Genomic DNA, 22443 nt, shown 5'->3' on the forward strand with positions numbered 1-22443 from the left:
CAACAAAAAACAAACCTCAGTTCTTTCATTCTTTCACTAATTTTTTTCTTAAGAAAAAAATATATATTTGCAATGAAATTAACAAACTTTGTAAACAATGTTTATTGGAGAATTTGTATTACATACTGTATCAAAATGTTTGGGCTCTAACTTTTCATCATAAGCTACTGAAAAAATAAGTTAGCTTAGTTTAACAGGCATAATACATTATTATTTCTAAAGCTGAATAATGGAGAAAGATGTGACTTTACAGATAATTACACGTAAAGTTTATGTAAGTGGGAGGGAGATCATTTTCAAGGAAGAAAATGTGCATTATGATGCAGCATGGCTAAATTATACTTCTAAATATATGCACAATAATTTAACAGTGATATGGTCTTAAATAATCCTCTCTGAAGAATTTACATAAAACAAGAATTAACATATCTAGCAAAAATAAGTAAATGTTGAAAATTGTTTGATCATTCCAGAGAAATGTTCTGCTCTCACATTTGCATTCTGGATTTTGAATATGCAATTTCTAGTTGTTAGGAATTTCTGTAATAACTAAAGGATTGCTCTCCTCAGTGTCCCTAAAGTGGAATGCTAACAGTATCACGCGGTGTACAGGTACTTGATTTATACACACACGTGGAATTCTGTAGTCTAGAAACTAAGGTTTGCTCAGGCCACTTAAAACTCTTTACTTTGGTGCCTAAATGACATATTAGAAAAACAATTAGTCCAGTCTCAGCCTGCTGTTTTTCACAGCAGTAATTCTTCCCAGTATCTGTGCTCTGACCCTGAGGGCTGAGGCCACTGATACTTGCATTTGTTTGAAGTCTGCTTCTCTGCTCTGGACAAGAACTTGGAGGAGAGACACGTTGGGAGGAAGAAGGGAGTAGGAAGGGAGTAACCACCACCTAAGCCTCAGGAAATCCCTGGAGTTGAAAATAGTTGGAAATTGACAGAGTACTAGGGAAGAAGTCATACATGATCAGCTTTGTACTTAAGCCTCTGCTGACATTTTTGGATGCGACATTTGGGGCTAGACTTATGGTGGGAAAAGATGCAGCCATCGCTACACTCCTGTCCTCGAGGCACATTCACATCCCTGTGCTGGAGGGGACAGGCAATGCCTCAGGGGCTGGCTTCTTGCTGCTGCTGCGGCGTGGTGTCCTTGGGTGCACTCCAGCAGCAGTTACCCCGGACATAGCTCAGTTCTCCTCTCCAACAGGGAAACCTCTCAGTGGTGCTGAGTGGCCATGGGACAAGGAATCTTTGCTTCTTGTGGCTTATTTTTGAACCCCAGCTGCTGAGAGCGCTGGTAAACTTGTCTTAAAAGCAAATAAAAGAGTAGCTGGCTGAAGAGGGAAAAGTTGGAAACCCTGTCACGAGGCTTAATAGCACCCCTGAAGAAAAAAGTCTCCTTGTCATTTAGCACGCATCTCTGGGGATGCTCACAGGTGGGAAGAAAACTGGGTGCAGGGCAGGTATGCTCGTTTTTAAATCACTGAAATGTAATAGGAAATATTTCCTGCTTTGTTAAATCTGAGCTCTAACAGTCTTTGTTATCAATTCTGTTATTTAATGTTAGATTTTAATGCTTGCACTATTGGTTTTGAGTGGAAAGTAAGGATACGTGGAGGAAGGAATATTGCAACGTCTGTATTGCCCAATCATTACCAAGTTGTTAGCTAGATTTCTTTTTTAAAATAACTATTGAAAAGAAGTTTACATTTTCTTGATTAGTTGCCTCTGGTGTATCACCTTATAAGCTTCCCTCCTACAGCAGCCCTTGAATTACAGCATTAAAGTAATCTTGGGTAGTTTAGCACTCTGAGGTTGCTTTACTGCAATAACCCTTTGGCAGCCTTCCTAACATTACCAAGGATGGCTTCTGCACTTCTCTTTCGTTAATGAGTTCAATTCCATGACCTGCTCTGGTGGGAGGTGTCCCTGCCTGTGGGAACCACAAGGTCTTTAAGGTCCCTTCCAACCCAAACCATTCTCTGACTCTGATAAATATAGCTGGGGAATAGGTGTGATTTTCAGAGGGAGTTAATTACTGTCTTCAGAGCCTTTATGACCCTTGGCTGTCGGTGGATCTCAGGAGTTCAGTAGCTTGAGCGAGCTTCAATAAGGTGGGTGGTTAAAGCTGCAGCTATTTAGGCAAGGTCAAAGTCGCACTCAGGGATCTGGTATGAAGTAGTACTATAATTATGTAAATGTAAGATGAAGGTTATTGGTGTGTGCAGAAAAGACCTCATGACATTCACCTGGAATACACACTTTGACTTTTCCAAGTGGAGGTTCCCCCATCAGCTCCTATCCTCTGAACATTTGTCATCCATTAATGGTGCTCTGTAGTGTAGCACAGGTGCTATTTCTGGCCATTTTCTTGTGGACACAGTGCAGCTGGGAGGCGTGGAGCAGTATTTGCACTGCCTGCAGACACTGCCACTGTGCAAAGAGCTGCTCCTGGGCAGCACCTCCCTTCCCTTGCAGACTCTGTGGGGAAACAGCTTTGAACTTGCCTCTGTGCCACACATATCAACTGCCAGCCTTTTGGCTCCTGGGTCATTAAACATACATAATACTCTAAAAGAAGATAAGGTGTGTTTTTAAGTTACTTTATCTTTCATTTAAAACTTGAGTAAATACTGTCTTCTCTATATCGTCTGGAAAAGGGTGCTTCCTCATAATTTGGTGGCATGTTTTTATTTTTAGAGACCCTTTATAAGGCTTTCAAAGGAGAAATATACTTAAGTTAAACCCTTTTAAAGGTTTTTGAGTCCCGTTGTTGCTTCCTCACCATGCTATGCTAGTATGGTAACAGTTAGGAGCCTTGCTCCATGTGCTCCTAGTGGTCTTGCGGGCTTGTACTTATTGTTTCCTGTCTCCGAGGGTGATACAATGTTTGCAGTTACTTGAACTCTTTCTTACATATGTTCCTGCAATCATCACACAGTGAAGTCATTTCCCAGATTTTTGCTGGCCTCAGATTTTTAAATCTGGAATTAGATCTCAGACAGAAGTGTTAGCCAATTATGCTCGATTCTTTTTTTTTTTTTTTTTTTTTTTTTTTTTTGTATTATACACATTTCAGTTTTAATTATGTAATTATTTCTAAACAAAGAGTAGGAGAAATGCATGGTATTTTTGAGGTTGGATGTCTGCAAGACTTCAGTGTCCTAACCTGCAATCCAAATTGGTAATACTTTTTCCAACATATTGTTTAGCAGCAGTCAAACTTCCAGTGGACCTGAAAGAGTTCTCTGTTCCCTGAAGTATACTTTAAAGCAGAGGAGCAAGTATGTTCAAATTAACTTGTGATTAAGGCAGGAGTTTGAAGGAGGGATTTTCTTATCTCACCAGATGCACTCAAGAATATAAAATATATACTTTTTGTATTAGCCTTTCTTTTTTATTCCAGGTTAAATAAATAAATAAACACACATGTAAGCATGCCACACTTGCTCCATCTTTCATAATTGGGAGGACGATCTTTCCTATCACAGGGACTAATACATGCTTCTCTCTTGAATGGAAAACTTGTTTTGGCAGGCTAGTTTGAAAGCAAGTGATCTTTTACAGACCTCACATACATTCATTCTGGACTGGAAAGCTATTGATGTTGTAACTAAGTCTCAGTTATCTTTCCTTTTCCTCTCCTTTGTGTATAGTGAATTGCTGAATTAATTTAGTTACTAGACATTAATTTCAATTTCTTTAAAAAAAAAAAAAGTTTTGGGAAGGATAAAGCAATTATTTTAGACCTTTCTGGCAGAGGACCCTTAAAAAATTAATTTGGTTTTGTATTAGAAGAACATACAGCAGAAAAATATTTGCTGAATCGGAGGGGTGCACCATTATGTTTTTATGGAAGTAGGAGAAGTATCCAGCTGTTAAGAGAGCCATAAAAGAAAAGGATGTAGGTTAGCCACAGCTCTTAAAGTGCAGATATGTGGAAATGTGATTTCATCCTGTTTCTTCTAGAAGAAATGGTAGTGAAGCTGAAATGTTCGGGACTGGTTAGATCTATGATGAATTTTTGGAAAAAGCTTTACTCTGATTTACTCTGTGTTTAATTCTTTTGGGGTCAGAACAATTTACAAATGAAATAACAGATCTGAGGAGATTTTCTTCTTGTGGTGAAACGTTGATCTGTGTATCCAGACATGGTGAAAGGTTGTCATCTGAAATTCCAAGCTACTGGGAAGAATTAATCTGAGTCCTAACATTTCAGTGTATGTTACAGAATTATCATATGTTCTGTAGGGAATCATTTGTGAGAGAAGACATGGGTCCTTCCTATGCACAGGCTTAAGGTGAAAGCATCAGAACCAGTAGAAATGGCTAAGGAGGTGGACAGAGATTGATCTGTCTCCTTTACCAGATATAGATATATCCTCTAACCTACGCTGTTATGCTCCATTGTTCATTTTGGCAAGGAAGGGATGGCCAAGCCCTGCAGACTTCATTTCTGCATTATCAGGAAAACATCAAAACATGAAACCAATAACATTCACTGTACCTATTTTTGTAAAATAAAATCATTATTTGCAATATGGATAGCAATTTATGGGATCCGTATGAACTGTACTTAGTTTGAAAAACAAATTAAAACTTGTTGACTACAATCAGGTGTAGGAAGTGCGAGATCTGGAAAGATTTATGAGCTACTAAGCCAAAGCATCCTTTTTCAAATTCGCTATTCATTCATTCTTCTATGGCTGATTCATGTTTGAACTAATTTTGCTGGAAGCCATGACAAAGATCTGATGTTAACTTATTACTTACAGAGAAGTAGAGTAGGTTTCATTTAATTTATAATTAATCTTGATGGAAATAGAAAAATAATTGAACGATGTCATAAGATGACTGTCTTTTAAAGTGCAGCTTTATTTTAGACTGATCAAAATAAGATCAGTCTAAGATAAGCTAGTGGTCATGGCGTACACGATCACTACTGTATCATGTATTTAAGTGGGCCCTCTTTGAAGTATCAGCGTGCCCTGGAATGCCAGCACTTCAAAGAATGCTGCTTCCAAAAAAGCTGCAGCTGTGGTTAGCCACCAAGGGGTTAATAAAGATCAAAGAGGAGCAGACGTAAATTCACACATAAACAGAGATGTTTTTAAACTGGAAGTTAAAAACACCATCATCTAGGACAGCAGATCCTTAAAGGTGGGCTTGTCTTTACCATGACATGAAGCTTTATAATGTGTAAAGGAGGTCTGAAACATTTAGTGTTGACATTTGTTTCTGGAGTGCATTTTACATGAGAGATTCAAAGCTTGTCAATGCAGAAAAGAGTCTGTGATATCTGGAATTAGCATTACTCTCTTCTTTTGTTTTGCATGCTAGTTAGATGGGAATGCATTTTTGGTATGACTTAAAGCACGGAGGTAGGGAGGCCTGGGAGGGGTATTGGGTCTGCAGTGTCTAATGTGTGGTTGAGACAGAGATAATATCCTGGCTATTTGCTGTATTAAAACCCGCAAACAGCATTTCCACCGGTTTTTTAAATGCAGACCTAGGAATTACAGATCTGTGCAGTTTGTACTGTATTGTTTACATGGGGAAATAGCATGAAATATCTGGTAAGACATGCTTCCCTTACTGACATCTCTGTTTTTTTCCTCTTCACTGGAAGCACATGAGATTTAAACTGTACTAAGGTCCCTTATAATGGTACAGAGGTCCACAGAGTAACAGTTCTGTGCTAAGTCTATGCAGACACTGCCTTGAGTTCACACCTGGCTTTCCACATCTGCTACTTGGGAAAGATGTGAAAAAGAATGGTATTGCTTTCTCTTCTGAAGCATTAGGGGAAAAACCCACAGTTTTTGATAACAGTGAAATACAGATAAAGGGAAAATTCCTTTTAGAAAAAAAAAATAATCCTTTATAGACAAAGTCAAATGTTTTCTTGCAGAAGTGCTAGAAGAAGCAAGTAAACTCTGATAATTTAATAGGTTATATTAATATTCTGCACAATTGATACTATGCCAAAGAAGTTTTACTTGGTAACTTTGGGCCTTTGTTATGACCGGTTGCTGTTACTACAGCAGTGAGTGTGGCAGAGATTAAGAGCCCGCCCATGCGTGATATTTTTTGCTTAAGGGTTCCCAATTATTTCCATTTGCAGAAGCCCATTTTCTGAAACTATGGAATATGAATGTCTATGTGGGAGGAAAATGAAGATACTAAGAGAAGGCGCAGACTCTGATGATGTTGGAGTAAGAGTACATGATATGTCTTTTTTGATATCAAAAGTTCTCCATTATCCTTTTCTTCCTTCCTTCCCCTCACCAGCACCTTTTTTTCCCCTCATTTTTAGTTACGTAGTTGCTGGTCAGGCTGTAGTGTGAACAGGTTTCTGATATAAAACAATAAAATATTCAGCCTTAATAAGCTGAGATGGTTACTGTGGTCCAGGTTACAGTGGAGCCCTGTGAATGCTTACATGAATGCAGCTGAGAGGGAGGGAAAGTAGATCTTCTTTAACTGGTTTTGCCATTGAAGGTAATACAGGTGATGTAGGTAGCATTTCCAAAGATCTCAAGGCACTTCTCAGGAGTTAATCAATCTTTAATGTTCTGATGTAGATACATTATCAGTGAAGTGCTGTAAAATTCATGCTTTGAGATAGCTTAGCTGGCCAAATAATATTTTAGTGGCAACTGACTTTAATACTAACCAAACCTTTTCCTGAGTGCTTTGCTAATGCAGACAAAGTTGTGAATCAGATTAGGAACATCATTTACTGGAAAACAGTCGTTTTCCTGCTGCATTGGTGCTTTAATTTGGTTTACCTTGTAGCAGCACAAATACTTGTTCATGAGATCTCCAGGTGAGATGCTGAACTTGGTGCTGCTGCTGAGAACTTGCCTGTCAAGCTACATCTCCAGTGCAATGCTTTACATTAAGCTCGATGTTCTATGTTCTGCAATATGCCAGGTATTTAGGGCATGTTACAAATATTAATAGTTTATACATAACATTCTTTAGATTGGTACTTATAAACATGTAGCTAGACATTAATGTGCTGTGGTGTAACTTGTTTGTGTTAGATCATGGTTTGTGAAAGCTTATTGCAAAAATAATGAAGGGTTTCGGAAGATGTTTTACTTGTTTGCTGAAATCACATTTTATTAAGTCAGTGAAAGATACATTGCACTGTGTTTTTAAATGCAGAATACAAGAGATTTTAGTTAATATTCTAGACATGCATCTCCATGAAAATACAATGGATTTCAGTTTGCAAAATAAAGCAGGCACATTGCACTGATGATGCCCTACAGCCTGCTAGCAGTATTCCTTCAAGATTTCTGTGTTGTTTTCTAGAACTTGATCACTTATTTTTGGATTGACAATCAAATGTGAATGCTTCTGGTTTTTGTTTGTTTGTTTTTGTTTTGTTTTTGAGAAAAACATTTACATATCTTGCAGCAGATGTCTGGCTTGAGGTCTTGAAGCATTTCACAAGGAAGCTCAAGCTACCTAGATATAGAACAAAAAGTGTTACTGACCAGAATTAAAAGAACGCAAGATATTTTTTCTTAAAAATGGGGCATTTCTGTTTCCTATTCTTATTTAATTTAGAAGTTAAAGTGAGTTAAAGTTAAAGTTAGAGTTAAAGTTAAAATGAGAATTTTTGGTAGGTTTGTGTTTGGTAATGGGGGAAATTGAAGAGCCTTCTTTGATTCAGATTTTCTGCCAAATTTATACTGTTACTACTGATGAATAAGTAGTGTTGCCACTCTGTGTTTGGTTGTCTATGAAAGTAATTTAGCCCAGGACCCTGTGTTCAAGTGTGTTTATACCTTTGAAATTGGCATTACTGACTGATTGCCTTGTGATGGCCTTAGTAGAGAGCTGGGGGATTGATTAGGTTTGGAGGTTGACTTACCTGCTTAACTCTACAGTTAGAGTTCCAATGAGGAGTGTCTTATCTGGAAATTTATCTTAGTATCTTCGTAGGATTTAGGACATGTGAATAGGGTATTACATCTATTGCATGAATAAGCTATGTTCTCTTTCTGTGGCATGGTAACAGCCTTGGTTCTGGATGCATCTGTGAAATAAGTTCTAGCAGTACAAAATTCACATTGGCTAATGATTCATATCTCTATTTAATGTAAGTAATTGCTGTACACCAGAGCAAGAACTGTTTCGCTTTAAAAAGATGACTGGCAGGCTGGCTGGAGTCTTCATAACAACATATTGTTTGTAGGGCACACACAATCTAGTTTCCATCTGCTTTTGAGTTTGTTGCAGTTGTCTCTCATGCAGGCTTTTTCTTGCCTTTAACAGTGAATAGCCTTCTAGACAGAACAAATCATTTGGTTCTCTAGCCATCCTCTGTCTCTGCAGATGATTTCTGTAATGTTGTGCTGCTTTCACCTTTCTCTCCTTTTCTTTGTTTCTTGTGCTACTTTTATTTATTTATTACTTCATTAATAAAAGGATCTGAATGGATGCTTCCATGGTATGCTAAAATCCATTCTTGATCAGCCGTTGGCCCAAGACCTCTCAAACTAATACCTCAAGACCTCTCAAGCTAATGGATTTGTAGGTTTACTGTTTCCTTACTTTTACTCACCCTGCAGAGTCTCTTTTCTATTCACGCTAGTGTGCTATTTATTTTCTGTGGACATAAAGATAGCAGAATATCTTGAAATATACAATGGGTAAGACATTACAAGAAGTAATTCTTCAGAAATTGCATGATCTCCTCAACATTCTGTGGTTGTACTCCTTAGATTCAATTTAAGCCTCTTAGAGGATATGAGAACCTAACGCTATAATAAAGCTAGTAGGTCAGTTGGTATGTTTTGTTTTGATTGGGTTAATCTTTGAAACTGATAGAGAAAATAAGTTTCCTGATACTCTTGTTCTTGGAATGAAAATACGTCAACATGTAAGCTTTTTCCCAATGACCACAGTGATGTGAGTTTTTCTTTTGAATTATATGCTCAAAATCCTGATATACAGGTTATATTGGTCATTGTATATTTCATCTCTATACAATTAAAACCATCTATGTACTTAAACATGAACCGAGAAGAAAGTTTTATCTCAAGTCTGGGTACATGGACCGGCAATTTGGAAAAGTGTTTGAAAAAGAAAGCAATGTCATGGTAATGCTACCTGAATAAAACGTTTAATATCAAAGTATTGCTTCTATTCATTCAATATTGTTACTAAGGAACCACCAATTACTGTGTATCATGTTAGTGGGGCCCCTGACAAATCCATGCAAATCATATGATTTATAATTCATAAATCCTCAGTCCCCTGAGAAATGTTGCTCTTGCACTTAAACTAATTGAGTACTTATGTTCATTGATCCAGTCCATATAGCACCTTTAGTCCATATGGCAACCTACTATAGGGCCAGAAGCTTCTGTTGTCAGAAAAACACAACACACACAAAAAACCAACACCCTTAGTCAACAGCACTATGCTGTTCTCAAAATCCAGTTCCTTGGTTCTTTGCTATGTGATGCTTCAGTCTTTCAGCCAGCAAACTGCAGCCAAGTCAGAGCAGTCATTACGTCTGTCTCCCCCTGGCTGTAGAGGTATATCGTCTGCATGAGACATCATTGATTATTGGGGATGGGGCTGTAGCAGTTAAATCTTACCTGTAAGCTGGTTGTTCTACAGTAGCTGTATCATTTACTGGATTATCTTGGTACTATTAAGCATTTGTCCTAGTAGTTGCTCTCAAGAGTGGCTCATTTTTAAGAATTAGACAATAGGTGTGTGTTTATGGCAGTACAATTGTTTGTTAGATATCTATCTGTGTGTAGAGAGTAGATTTTTTTCCCCTCATCATATAGTGGTTGCAAGTAGTTATAAATACCCAAATACACAAGCTAGTAGTTGATAATGTTACTGTTTGTGAATAGTCGCTGCACTGGTGGAGGACAAGGAGTCCTATGCAAATTTCATTCCCTGACTGGAAAATAAAAGTAGGGGACTAAAGATATATTATGTTTCAGGATAATATTTTGCCTGATCATAATTTCCTATTTTTCTAATAATTTTAGCATAGTTCTGCAATGTAGTATAATTTTAATTGCTGCCCAGTAGAATGACATCACTTAATTCTATCAAAACTGCAGAAAGATAGATGAATGACAAATTAATAATTTACCATCTTTGCATAATACTGTAGCACAGAATACCAGAAGGATTGATGGCAGAAGAGGTTAACAAATTTTAGCGGCTTCCATTAGCTTTTCATTGTCATATGTTTGTGGTGCTGACTGAAATAAGCTTTGTAGGAGATCTCAGTCTAGGGAACTAATTACTTGTGCCGATTGCCATACTGATGAATAGACCCTCATTGTATCATTCCCCTGAAGACGAGGAGCAGTCTGTGATTCACGACTGCATCCTGGCTGATATTTGATAATAATTTTAACAGATAAATGTAGGAAGGCAGAATGATGAAGTGCCTATCCAAGCTCTACGACTATCAAAGGCATGCACATAGCCAGCTGTGTTCTGCCTTTTTTCTGTAATCACTAAAGGAGAATTTTAAGTTATTAATCGAGCTTTGAATAAACTCCTATCTTCCTGTTTGTTTGTTTGTTTGTTTGTTTGTTTTTAATACTGCTTCATTTGGCTAAGTATACCAAAATCATTGGATTTTATAATAAAAGCATTCAAATTTAGGCGTGATTATAACAAAGTGTGAATATAAAATACTGGGGTATTTGTTTCAAATACTCGAGTATTTTTTCTGAAATTAAGAAACCAGGAGGATGAATAATAGCACTGCCTTTTCCTTGATGTCAGAAAAGGGCATGGAAACTTAAAGCTAGATGCATAGACATTCTCCATTTTTATAGGGTATTTTTCAATCACAATTTTTAATATATACAAATTGTGTTTAAGAGGAGGGCTATGCAAATTATTGTGGCTTTTGTTACTGTGTTTGAAACCTTGGGTTAGCTTAAATAAAACTCATCACTGGCTTTAGACCTCAAAACAAAGATACAGATACCAAGTATTTTTAACTCTGGGATCTGTAAATTAGTCGTGGCTATTCATTTGTCATTGTGGACAGGTATACTTTTTATTAGCTATTGGACCAGAATGGAATATATGTACGTTGCAAGTTATTGTTTTAATACTAGTTATGTTAACAAACATAGCTTGTGTTTTATAGCATGGCTACATAGGTTTTCAGGCTATGAACCTATCATGACTATTCTACGTGTCAGGCACTTTCTGCTTGTTTATTTCACTATACCTGAAATTGTGATTTTTTTGGGGGGGTACGTTCTCTGGGCTAAAATACTGTTTTACAGTAGCATTCATTCATGATCATCTAACAGGATAGTAACTGGCACTTATATATGACCATATTAAAAAGATCTACGTATATTTGGAGCATACAATGGGAAATAATGAATTTGATATAACCTTTTCTAGATGTAATTTTTTAAAAGTATGCCTTCAATATAGCAATTATTACACATCATAACATGTAGTTTTTAATTAAATGTAAAAACACAACTACATAAAACAGGAATCCAATCTGATTTGCTTGAAAATAGATTGCTATTTCACTCTCCTGGAATGGTTTATTTAAAAACAGTAAATGGAAAAGAAATGCATTTTCTTGTGTTGTTCTAAGCCTCAGGGGCTAAATGTAATGAATATTTTAAGAGATTATTTTAATTAAATTCCTGCACATCTAAACAGAGTAATATTTTATTATCACATACATAACCATGTAACTGAGGTATTCATTAAAGTTAACACTTTCTGGACCAAGAATTCATGGTATGATTTACTGACCTTGTGCAAAAAGGCACAAATTAGGAAGAAAAATGAAGGGGGACAGACTTTGATTAATATAGGTAATGCTATACCATATTTATAATAGCCTTTTCCCTATTCTGGTTTATAAATGCAGTCACTGAGAAAGGTGCCCTGCTGAGGCTGAAATGAGGCTGAAATCGGAGCACATGCCACTAGAGTGTGGGGAAACTGATCACACTGTCAGCAATTCATTTCAAAATGATGTATTTAGTGCTCATTTCACCTTCCAAGAAAAAAGGGAAAGGAGTTCCTTAGACTGGAAGGTGATATTGTTATTTTCAAGGACATACCTAAGTAAAAGATTGCAGAAAGGGGGGAGGTTAAAAAAAAAAAAAAAAAAAAAAGGAAAAAAAGGCAGCACAAACAAGGAGAGCTTTATGCAGAAATTCAGTGCTACCATGCTGTTTGATAATTGCTAACATATGTGGCTCCTCTGTTTCATTGTAGTCGTCCTCGTGAGTTCTGGCGCCTTGACTACTGGGAAGATGACTTGCGGCGCCGGCGACGATTTGTGCGTAACCCCCTTGGATCGACACATCCTGAAGCGACACTAAAAGCAGCCGGAGAACATGGTCAGTGTAAAAACTGCTTCTTGCCAATAGCAGCAGGTTATAGTACCTGGCAGTGAAAATTAGACCTTCATTCCTACAAGGTGCTATAAAATTGTCGCAAATGCCAGAAGGCTTGTCATTGCATTTCAGGCATGCTCAGTACAAAGATAAACTGGCCATTGCTTATCATAAGCAACACTGGTATTTGGTAAGCCTCCTCATTACATCTTAGCTGAGATGGCACATTGTGCACACTTTGCATACAGTGATTACAAATACAGTTCTCAGTAAGTACAAGAAAAGGTGGATGTCATTTTACATTAAACCCTGGACACGTGTTCTTGTGGTAAATTACCTATTTATGCCTTAGTAACTTCAAAAGACAATAGTCCCTGTTCAGAAATCCACACCAATTATTTCAGTTAGCCTAAGCACATATCAGGCTATCCTTACAGATATATAAAAAGGAAAACAGTGCTTCTAGAGCAAAACTTTATTCAGACCTTTGCATGTGTTTAAGTCCTCAAGTATTTCTGTAAAAATTTGATATGGAAGAAATAGTAACAAATGCCAAAATGGAAGGGATTGTTCAAGCAATAAATGGTAATGATTTCTACCTGGTGATGTTAAAAACAGATCGCATTTTTAGCAGATTTTTTTTTCCTCCCCATTTTATTATCAGGGATCGCTCAGCTACATGCTGCTATGTCTGTTCTATTGGAATGTTTTTGCAAAACCAAGGAGATAATCAGTTTTAGAACTTGTAATAAACCAAAAGATAAAAAGCCAGAGCTAATGAACTTTGGGTTTTAGTCTAGAATTTTGTCTTTGTGATCTAATGAAGATATGTTGATAAGGTTGAAAAATCCATCTTTTATTTAAAAATAATTTGCTTGTAGTTAAAACTGAATACCCTTCCCCTTGAATGTATGTGTCACTGAATAGAATCATTTAAATTAGTTTTTTTCATATTTAGTCTGTGAATTATTCCATGCGTATAGATATGTACACACACAGTACATGGAGGCATGCGCTTTATGCTAATTTAAAATTATTAAGACTGTTGTACGAGCATAGAAGAACATCACTGTCGTAAAGTTAGTTTCCATCAGGCATCTTAACCTCTGGCACTCAGCCTTAAAGAGCCATTTCTGGAAGAAAATGTCTACAATATGTCAGCTGATATAATGCCAAATGTGACATCAGTCCTTTAAAATAAATGACCATACAGAGAATAGTCAATAAAGTGATCTAAAAGTAACGTTCATAGAGACCTACATCTTTGACTATAGAAAGAGGAACAAGATGTAGAATTAATTAACCCACTTTTTGCTTTGGGGCTTGTTTTTGTTAATACTGTGTGTTGATTCTAAACCATGGACTTAAAGGACACAAGGTTTTTTTTTTTCTGTTCAATAATATCCTTGGATAAAGAAGAACTGCTCCCCTTTAAAACTGTGTAGTTTAAATTAAACAGGTCTTGACACAGTTTTACGTATTCTCTTCATATGTTCCTATTTAAAATTTATCAAAGCACTGAAAAATACTTCTCATTTTTACGGCAAAATATTTACAGCTTCTGTTTATATTTGTCTAATCAATTTTTTTCAAAAGTAAATACACTCACAGAATTGTTCATCTTTCATAGTAACGTGATATTTTCATAAATCCATGCTATATTTCAAGGGCTATCACTCATATGCAGTTTGTAATTGACAGGAGTACAATTTTTGTTGATACAAAATAAGACTAAATAAAAGTAGCCCTATTTGATAACACGTAGCTGTTACCTAACCCCAGTAATTTAAATAGGGCTAATTTTTTTGTCAGTCCTTCTGTTTGGCATTTGACATCTGTAAGTGTTCTATTATACATGTATTTAATTTCTTGATGTTCTGTTCTGAATTTAATTGCATAGTGCCTTAGTTGTCTGTTGCCATTTTGTTTCTTTATCAAGTGAATATTGCATTGTACCTTAAATCATTATGCAATTCATGTGATTTCTGAAAGTAGAGAGAACAACCATCTGTCGGAGTGTAGGTAGGTGTGCAACTGTCTTGATCAAGGACTTCCCATTGGCGAGGTGTAAAATGACCAAGTACAAATTGCAGTCCAACCGGAAGCTATATTTAATTTATAGGAATACAAAGGTTTTTGTTTGTAAAAAGTATCAGAAGGTGCAGTTATCAGAAAGGTCAGCTTGAGCAGTCACTCGATATATTTCTTTCTGAAGTGTGTTTATAAACTTTTAATATTAAGTGACGTCAGGTCAGAAAACCAATTGTTTTCAGATTTTCGGAACTGGACTTTCAGGCCATGTTGCCAGGTTGTGGATATACTTAGAATTTGCAATAGATTTGTCTTGGTGTTTTATGATTTCTTATCAATAATTTATCATTAATTATTCTATTTCAATTAATTTTACATGTCTTAGAAGAAAAAACGTTTTTAAAATGATGAATAAAGGTTCCCCATTGCCTATTTAAGCTTTTCTCAAAACAAAACAGAACAAAACCAAAACCTGAAATTGGGCATATGGGATTTTGACAAAAGGGAGACAGGGGAAAATAATGCATAAATAATGGGAAAGTACTATTGCGTGCTTGAGAGCATAGAATTTAGCACACTTTTCACTAGTAAGTGCACATTATCAGCTGCTTGGTGTCTTGCAAATGAAATCAGATGTATTCTCTGCCCCGGAGAGCTCACAGTCTGGAAAAGATCACAGTTTGCAACTGTGAAAAAGCTTTAGAAACAATCGGAAGCCTAGATATTGTTCAGTAAAACCTATAGAGAACAACAACAACAACAATCAGCTCTGTTGCAGCCTAGTTATGTGTCTTAGTAGCAAGAACCAATCTTTTCCAGGGATTGATTTGATTTGAAGGAGAGCCTCTGGTGCAGAGGTGGCAGAATAAATACCTGAAGACTAATGTTCTCTGTTCAGACAATCAATACCAGCCCCATGACTATACTTCTGGCTACCTTCTAGTTAAAAACAAATTTTTTAATTCTGACAATTTAATTGCCATTCCCAAGTTCACATTAACTTGCTTGGGAAAAAAAAGCTCTGGGTAATTTTTCAAAGAAAAAAAAAAAAACACCTTCCAAAATGGCTATTTATAAACGTCAGGCTAGTAATGTAGCATGGGGGAAGCAGAGGTGAAGATGCTGTGGGATGCAAAGAGTTAATTAATTTCTGTTTCCATTTTCCCCTCATTGTTTAGAAATGAAACCAAAGGGTTTATGAATTATGTGAAAGTCAAATTTATGTTCCTGGAAAGTAATATCATGCAAAAATGAGTCCTTTAGTCCTGTTGGGTTTTGTAGCTTGACTCGCCCCCCCCCTCCCCCCAAGAACACTATTTTGCAAGAGAATCTTTATCTGCTTGGAAATGCCATACCAAGGTTTTTAACAGGTGATCTGTCTGCTTGTTTATTTTCATTGACATTTATTAAAACCTGGGGGGAGGGGATTAAAACAGTCTTTAGTATTTCAGCTGAGGAGGAGTTCACAACATTGCCACTGAAAGTGTCTAGCAACCGATCCTATATAATATTGAACTTGACTTGACTGGCCAGTTTTTTTTGCCTCAACGCAGGGAACAGAAAAGAAGTCTTAAAAACAATATTTAAAAAATCTGATGTGAAAGTGTTTGGTTTTCCCAATGTTGCCTTAAAAAAAAAAAAAAAAAAAAAAGACGTAAGGGAGGCTTCTGGGAGGCCCAACTAACAAAATGATAGTAAATTTTTCTTAGTGCATCCTTTCCCAGAATTGCTTTTTCTCATACGTTTATCAGACATTAAAAATATAAACAGCAATAGTAAGTAACCTTATGTATGGTCCTTTGGTCCTTTCTTATAGTTTATTTTTCAAACAGCTTTTAAAAATTACATTTTTTTTTTCTTGCAAGTTATAGACAAACAATTTAAAACAATCTGTCATTCAGTGGATGCTGTAAGTGAAATCATTTTTACACCTGAATGTTCCAGAGGTTTGACTGGGATAAAGAAGGCTCTGTGCAGATGCAGAGATGTTTGCTAAAAGCTCCTTGGAGGAAGTGGGTCCTAGAGAGCAATTTGGGAAGGACTGCATGGAATTAGAATAATTAAATATAATAATGAAATTACTGTGCCAGAGGAACGCTCTGCTAGGAGACTGTTACACCCTGTGCAGAACATAGGCCATACCTTTTGGTCTTGATCTTGAAAAAGTGAATGTGAGTGACTGCTCAGATCTGCAGGGCTGGAGCCAGAAGCCTGACCATGCCAAAGGTAGGCAGGCCTGGCAGAGCACAGCTTGTGTTACAGGTGACAGCAGGATCTGGGACCTGGCAGATGAAATCGAGTGCGGGACACCCCTGCACGTACATGGGAACAGAGTCTGGCACTTGCTGCCGTGCTCTGTCGTATGCATCTCTAGTAGGTAAATACAGAAAGAGAACTAGACTGTGGCCTACGTAAGTGCGTGTAATACACAGAATAGGTGAACCCACAGGGAGTGTATGCCATTTCTACACAGATACTCACAGTGCCTGTGCCTGTTTGCTGTAGGTGCAGTGCTTTATTCAGCTCCGTACAGAAAAAGCAGGTTCTGGTTCAGGGTGATGGCTGATTGCCTTCCAGTAGCTGGTGCCTGCGCACGTACACTACACATTTGTGCGTATGGTGCATGTGTCAGGAAACGTGGGTAGCCAACATTGTGCGGAGAGATGACAAAAATGTAAACAATTTACAAAGATGGACTAAACTTATAATCTAAAATCTTCTCTTGAAAAAAGGCAGTTATGCAAGGTGTATGTTTTTGAATCGCTGTAATATAGTTAGTTTGAGAAATAAATATCATAAGAATGAGGAAAGACGAGGCAGGAGGTGTGTATTTCTGTTACCCGATCGTCTCTGGCTTGGAAGTGGCCATATTGATTTTACTTTTTCTCCGTGATAGATGAGAAAAAAAGACTGCAGGACGTACTAGTAACTTGGACAAGTTATGCTAAATGTAAAAGTATTGAACTTTGATCTTGGCTTTCAGTTCAATCTTAAATGAGAATAGGTAGAAGGCTAGTTTGAAATAGTACCTTCAGTATGACATTATAATGAAGGAAGCAAAAATGACAGCTATGTACTATGCACATGGAGGTTTTTGAAACACCAAATAGTTTTCTAGCATTAAATAGGGGGGAAAAAAGGGAGAAGAAAAAAGGGCTGATTATCCTTTACTTTATCCCTGGCATGGTTTTGTTCTATTTTACTTTTTTTGATCTTCAACAGAATGCTGCTGGGCCACTGAGCAACAGTGCATGTGGTGTGTATTAGTATACTGTTGGTAATTTTACTGCTGCTAACTTAAAATCCTCAAGGGGGAGTTAATTACAGGAAAACCTTTCTAAATATCAGCTGCATATTTTCCATGACAAGAAGGTTTTCGACTCACGTTGAACAATTCCAGAATCGGAGTTATCATTATTTACATGAGTATGTTTTAGAAGAAAGAAAAATCTGTGTTTGTATAATGCAGTTAAAGCTTTTCAATACTTTATTTTTTGAAGGCTGACAAGTGGCAGCTATTGTTCGGAGAGAAATGACCGTGCATAAATTCAATTTTATTTTGTATGGCAAGTTAAACTTTCTTTGTTAAGCTCCGGGCATATGGCAAAACCAGAGTATTTGTTGATATTTTTTAGGGTTTGGGAGATTTTTTTTTTTTTTTGGTTTAGTTTTCACTTAATTGAAAAGTTTATTATTTGCAATTTATGTGCATATATTTACTTAATTTAAACTTTATATATTGCCACTGGGGACTTGCCTTCTTCTGTAAATGTTTGCAGATTAACTTCTTTTTTTTTTTAAAGCCAGCCAGTGGAACTTCAAACCGTGTATGGCAGCAATCAGCGCCAGCAAGGAGCAGTGTGCTGAAGTTAGGCGCTCACGATGTGCTTGGCGCACGTTTTTTCCAGCGCGGCAGTTCCGTGGGCATTCTTAAACCGCTTTTAAAGAAATAGCCCGCTCGGCTTCAGCTTCGAAAGAGAGAAAAGGAATTCAGGGTTGCCAACGAGCGGCAACTTCAGCCTGGCGAGCTCTCGCCCTCCCCCTTCGGCCGCGGCTCCCCGCTCCTCGTTCCCACGGAGCAGCCGCAGCGCCGGCGGCCGGGGGGATGCTGCGGGGGCTCCCGGCGGGCACCGGCAGCTCCCGGGAGGCTGCTGCCGCCCCCGGGGCCCGGCTGCGGGCCGGGGGCCGCCCGGGGCAGGAGGGAACCGGAGGGGACCGGGGGCCGGGCTCCGGTAGCGCCCTTCTGGGCGGTGGCGGCCGCGCTGCTGCGGGCAAACCCCGCGCTGCCGTCGCCTCCTTTGGCGGCGGCACAGCCCCGTGCCTCCCGCGGGCAGGTGCACCCCGGCTCCGGCCCGGGGAAGCCCCCCCCGTGTCTCCCCGTTGCCCCCCAAGCCGGAGAAGCGGGGCTGGAAGGCTGCTGAGGGACAGGGGGGCAGCGGGATCTGCCGCCGGCAGGGGAAGTCGCCCCGCGGCCGGAGAGAGGAGAGCCCGTCCTGCCTCCCCCCTCCCCGCCCGGCCCCGGCACAGACACTTGAAACGGAGTTAAACGCTGCAGAGAGCTCCGGGTAGTTTGGGGCAGGCTTAATAGGATTAAAAGTAGCTGTGTTTTAACGTTAGAGGATTAAGGCAGGTACTTCCCGTAGCTAGTCCGAAACAGTGTTTTCTTTCTCGACTTTCATTTTTTATGTAAAAAGAAAAAATCACACAAACCAAAGCTATATTCCTTTGTCTCTGCCTCTGAAACCTGACAGAGCAATGTGTCTCTTTCTCATTTCAGCTCCTGATGAAGATATACTTGTTAAAGGAAAGCAGTCCATCAAGAGTCAAGTCTTAGGAAATCAGAACTCAGAAAGTGAGATTCTCTTGGAAGGCGACGACGATATCACGTCATTCATAGAGGAGAGAGAAGTGGAGAACTTAACGGGTAACTTCAGCTATCTAATTTCTCATCAGCTTCTTTACTGTTTAAGTTCTCATCTCCCCTGCACTGCAGTGAATACTAATTTAGGATACACACCATTAAATTTTTCCTTCCCATAACTGGGTCTTTCAGATCACTTTCTGTACACCTCTGATGCTGGGAATTTACTTATTTGCTTGAGGACAGTTGTGCATTTTCTTTCTTGGGTTTTTATAACCTGGTTGTTTCCACGGTAGACGTCTGTATTCTAGGAAATCTTCCTTAGAAAAAGAAGCTCTACCCAGCAAAGAGCTGCCTTTTTTTTTTTTTTTTTTTTTTTTTTTTGACCTTGTTTCATTCCTCAAAACATTAGACCTAGTGGGCAATTAGGCGAGTCATTTGTAATTAAAGGCTTTGGAGAGCTTCAGGGTCCCCCCCTCGCCCCCCTCCGCCCATTTATAAAACTATACGTATTAGTGATCTACTTGGATTTCAAGGATCTGTATGCTCACTGGATTTAACTCCCTTAAACCCCTTGTTATTCCCTCATTCAAGTCCCTTTTCCACAGACCATAACCATATTTGTCTTGGTTTCTTTTTCCTGAAGAAAAAGATAGTACTTCAGATACTTCAGATCCTTGAACTTGATTAATTTTACCAACCTTTGCTGTTGTTGCAATCCAAGTGGAATGAGTCCATTTCTGTACAATTGATAATGTAAATAGTAACTTCCTTGGTTCAGGCACTGGGAGTTATAAAGCATCTTCATTGTTATTTGAGGAACATGGGTTTACATGAAAATGCGAATTTCTCTGTGTTCCGCTGCTTTCTCACCTGCAGTATTCCATGTACATTTTTGTTAGAGAAAGATGTCATTGCTTGGATAATTGTGGTTCCCCAAAAAGCTAGTAGTGTAATCTTACATTATGATAATCTAGTGAAATTAACAGAAGTGATTATTTATCGTCAGTTTGCTTATCCCTTGCCTGAACTGTTTTCCACTCTTTAGTTTTTAAAAGCAAAGTTGAAAATAAAACATACTGAAAAAAAACACAAAACAACACCAAACCTACGTAGGAAGGGTGGTGGAAAATAAATAGGAGAATAATGCAATGGCATGTTATGTACGTGGATCTTTTCTTTCTTTCTACCACGAGCTTTCTTCTCAACAGCCTTCTGTGTTTCCTTCTCGTTTATTATACATTCATTGGTTCCAGTAATACATTCATACTGTAATAGAGGTGAAAGGGGAGTTTAATTATATAATCTTGACAATGGCAATAGGATTAAGAAGTAATCCTCACTAATAAAGTGGTGTGGGTAGAAATGAAGTGGAAATTGTCAGGGGTCTTCTAGAGGACCTGGACTGCCCCAGCTTCTGCAGCTGTCTGCTTGCCCTGTAATTGAATGTCTGAGAGTGATTGAAAAAATGTTATTTCTCCTCTGGATTACATGCTAATGTACAGAGGGCAAAGGGAGACAGCAAAAGAACACATAGCTGCTTATTTCATCCATTTGTGGGGGTGAGCTTTGGGAAATCATGGCAGTTCTGCAGCTATCTCATGCCCATCTGCAAACACAATGTATTTGTACATTGGGAATAGAGGGCAAAGCTGCTCTGATCTCAACAGAGCATCTCTTCTTTTGTCCTAGTGGCACACATTGAGATTGATGCGAGATTAAGGACCATCACCCTCCTAACAATCGATGGAAATGACAATTCATCTGAATTTTTTGTCAGTTATTCTCACATTGATTACCTGAACGTGTGTACCTCATTTATAGATGCTTTATTAAAACAAAATTGTCTGTGTCACTTTCATATCTTCCACTGTTTCATAAAAAGTCAGATAATAGTGCAACCAAGTAACTTCATTTCCTTACCTCTTAATCAGCTGGATGACAAACCTAACCTGCTTTCTCTCTGTGTGTGTTAGTTTATATAATAGGTTCTGTATTGTCAGATCTATGCCGAACCTATTGTTTTCAGTAGTCGTCTGATTTGTCCCTGTGATAAGCCCTGTGGAGATGTGATTATTCCAATAAAAATTCATTCAGTTGGAAACCAACCCTCCAGCTGTTTACTCCCACAGTCCCCGAGCTACACTAATGCTATATGGAATCCTTGAACAATATTTAACATGGAATCAAAAGCATCTTTAAAACATTTTACTTCAGGCTCTGTAACATTGTCTAACCTTAACAATAGATTTCTATCATCCATGAGGGAACACTTCACAGTCAGACAACTTTGAGCCTTGACTGCTGTGTTCATCTTTGTGGAAAGCTATTGAAACTCTCCAGTACCTACAGAACACATTTGACAGTAAGATTTCAAGTGCTCGTGTGTGCACACTCTCTATTGCATACACCAGAAGGTATGCAACCACTGAACTTTTTCAAAAAGAAAACACAGCCGAGGAAAAACTATATATTGCCATGCTAAAGCCAACTCCTGGCATGTATAATGTATGCATCAGTTTGCAATTGTAGCTGCTTCAATGTTCGGCAGAACAGAGACACTGTAAATCTATTACATATGTTCTTTTCTGGGATAAAAAAAAAAAAAGGAGTTTTGTTTTTTTAAGGAAGAGCTAAGCTCTCTGTTTTATTTATTTTCACATTCTAAGCTTGAAAACCAAGTAATTTTGAAAATTGTTGGTGTTCTCCCTCTTTGGCAGGACCAGTTGCCCTAAGCGCACCAGCCCAGCTTGTGGCACCCTCAGTGGTAGTGAAAGGCACTCTTTCCATCACTCATTCTGAGCTCTACTTTGAGGTGGATGAAGAAGATCCCAGTTTTAAGAAAATCGACCCGAAGGTAAGAGATCATTGACCCTGAGCTCTGAGAGATGATGACAAATTACCCGAGACCTTTAATTTTTCATTCTACTTCCTTTACCTCTATTGGCCCGCAGTGTCCTAGCTTTAGTAAGTTTGCCACTGACCATATATGTTAGTGAACTTCACTGAAGTGCCACCTCCTCTCCTTCTCCCCGTTCTCCCCCTCCCACAATTCGACCCTACTTGAATGTTAATTAGCTTGCTGCGAATAAAGCTCCAGGGAGGCATCTTAAATAAAGACATCTTGAATCACAGGCCTGTGTGAATACTGGA

General features: G+C 38.3%; 1 protein-coding gene across 4 annotated transcripts in view; it reads left to right on the forward strand.

The window, feature by feature from the left end:
- LRBA (LPS responsive beige-like anchor protein) overlaps positions 1 to 22443 on the forward strand; it is a 391064-nt gene that overhangs the window by 189715 nt on the left and 178906 nt on the right. For all 4 annotated transcript variants that reach the window (XM_072037390.1, XM_072037391.1, XM_072037392.1 and 1 more), the window contains 3 exons: positions 12277 to 12401; positions 19207 to 19353; positions 22011 to 22147. In XM_072037390.1, coding sequence (XP_071893491.1) covers positions 12277 to 12401; positions 19207 to 19353; positions 22011 to 22147 — 409 coding nt within the window. The remainder of the gene's footprint in view (positions 1 to 12276; positions 12402 to 19206; positions 19354 to 22010; positions 22148 to 22443) is intronic.

This window comes from Anas platyrhynchos, chromosome 4 (genome assembly GCF_047663525.1).
Source record: "Anas platyrhynchos isolate ZD024472 breed Pekin duck chromosome 4, IASCAAS_PekinDuck_T2T, whole genome shotgun sequence".
In the NCBI taxonomy this organism is placed as follows: domain Eukaryota; kingdom Metazoa; phylum Chordata; class Aves; order Anseriformes; family Anatidae; genus Anas; species Anas platyrhynchos.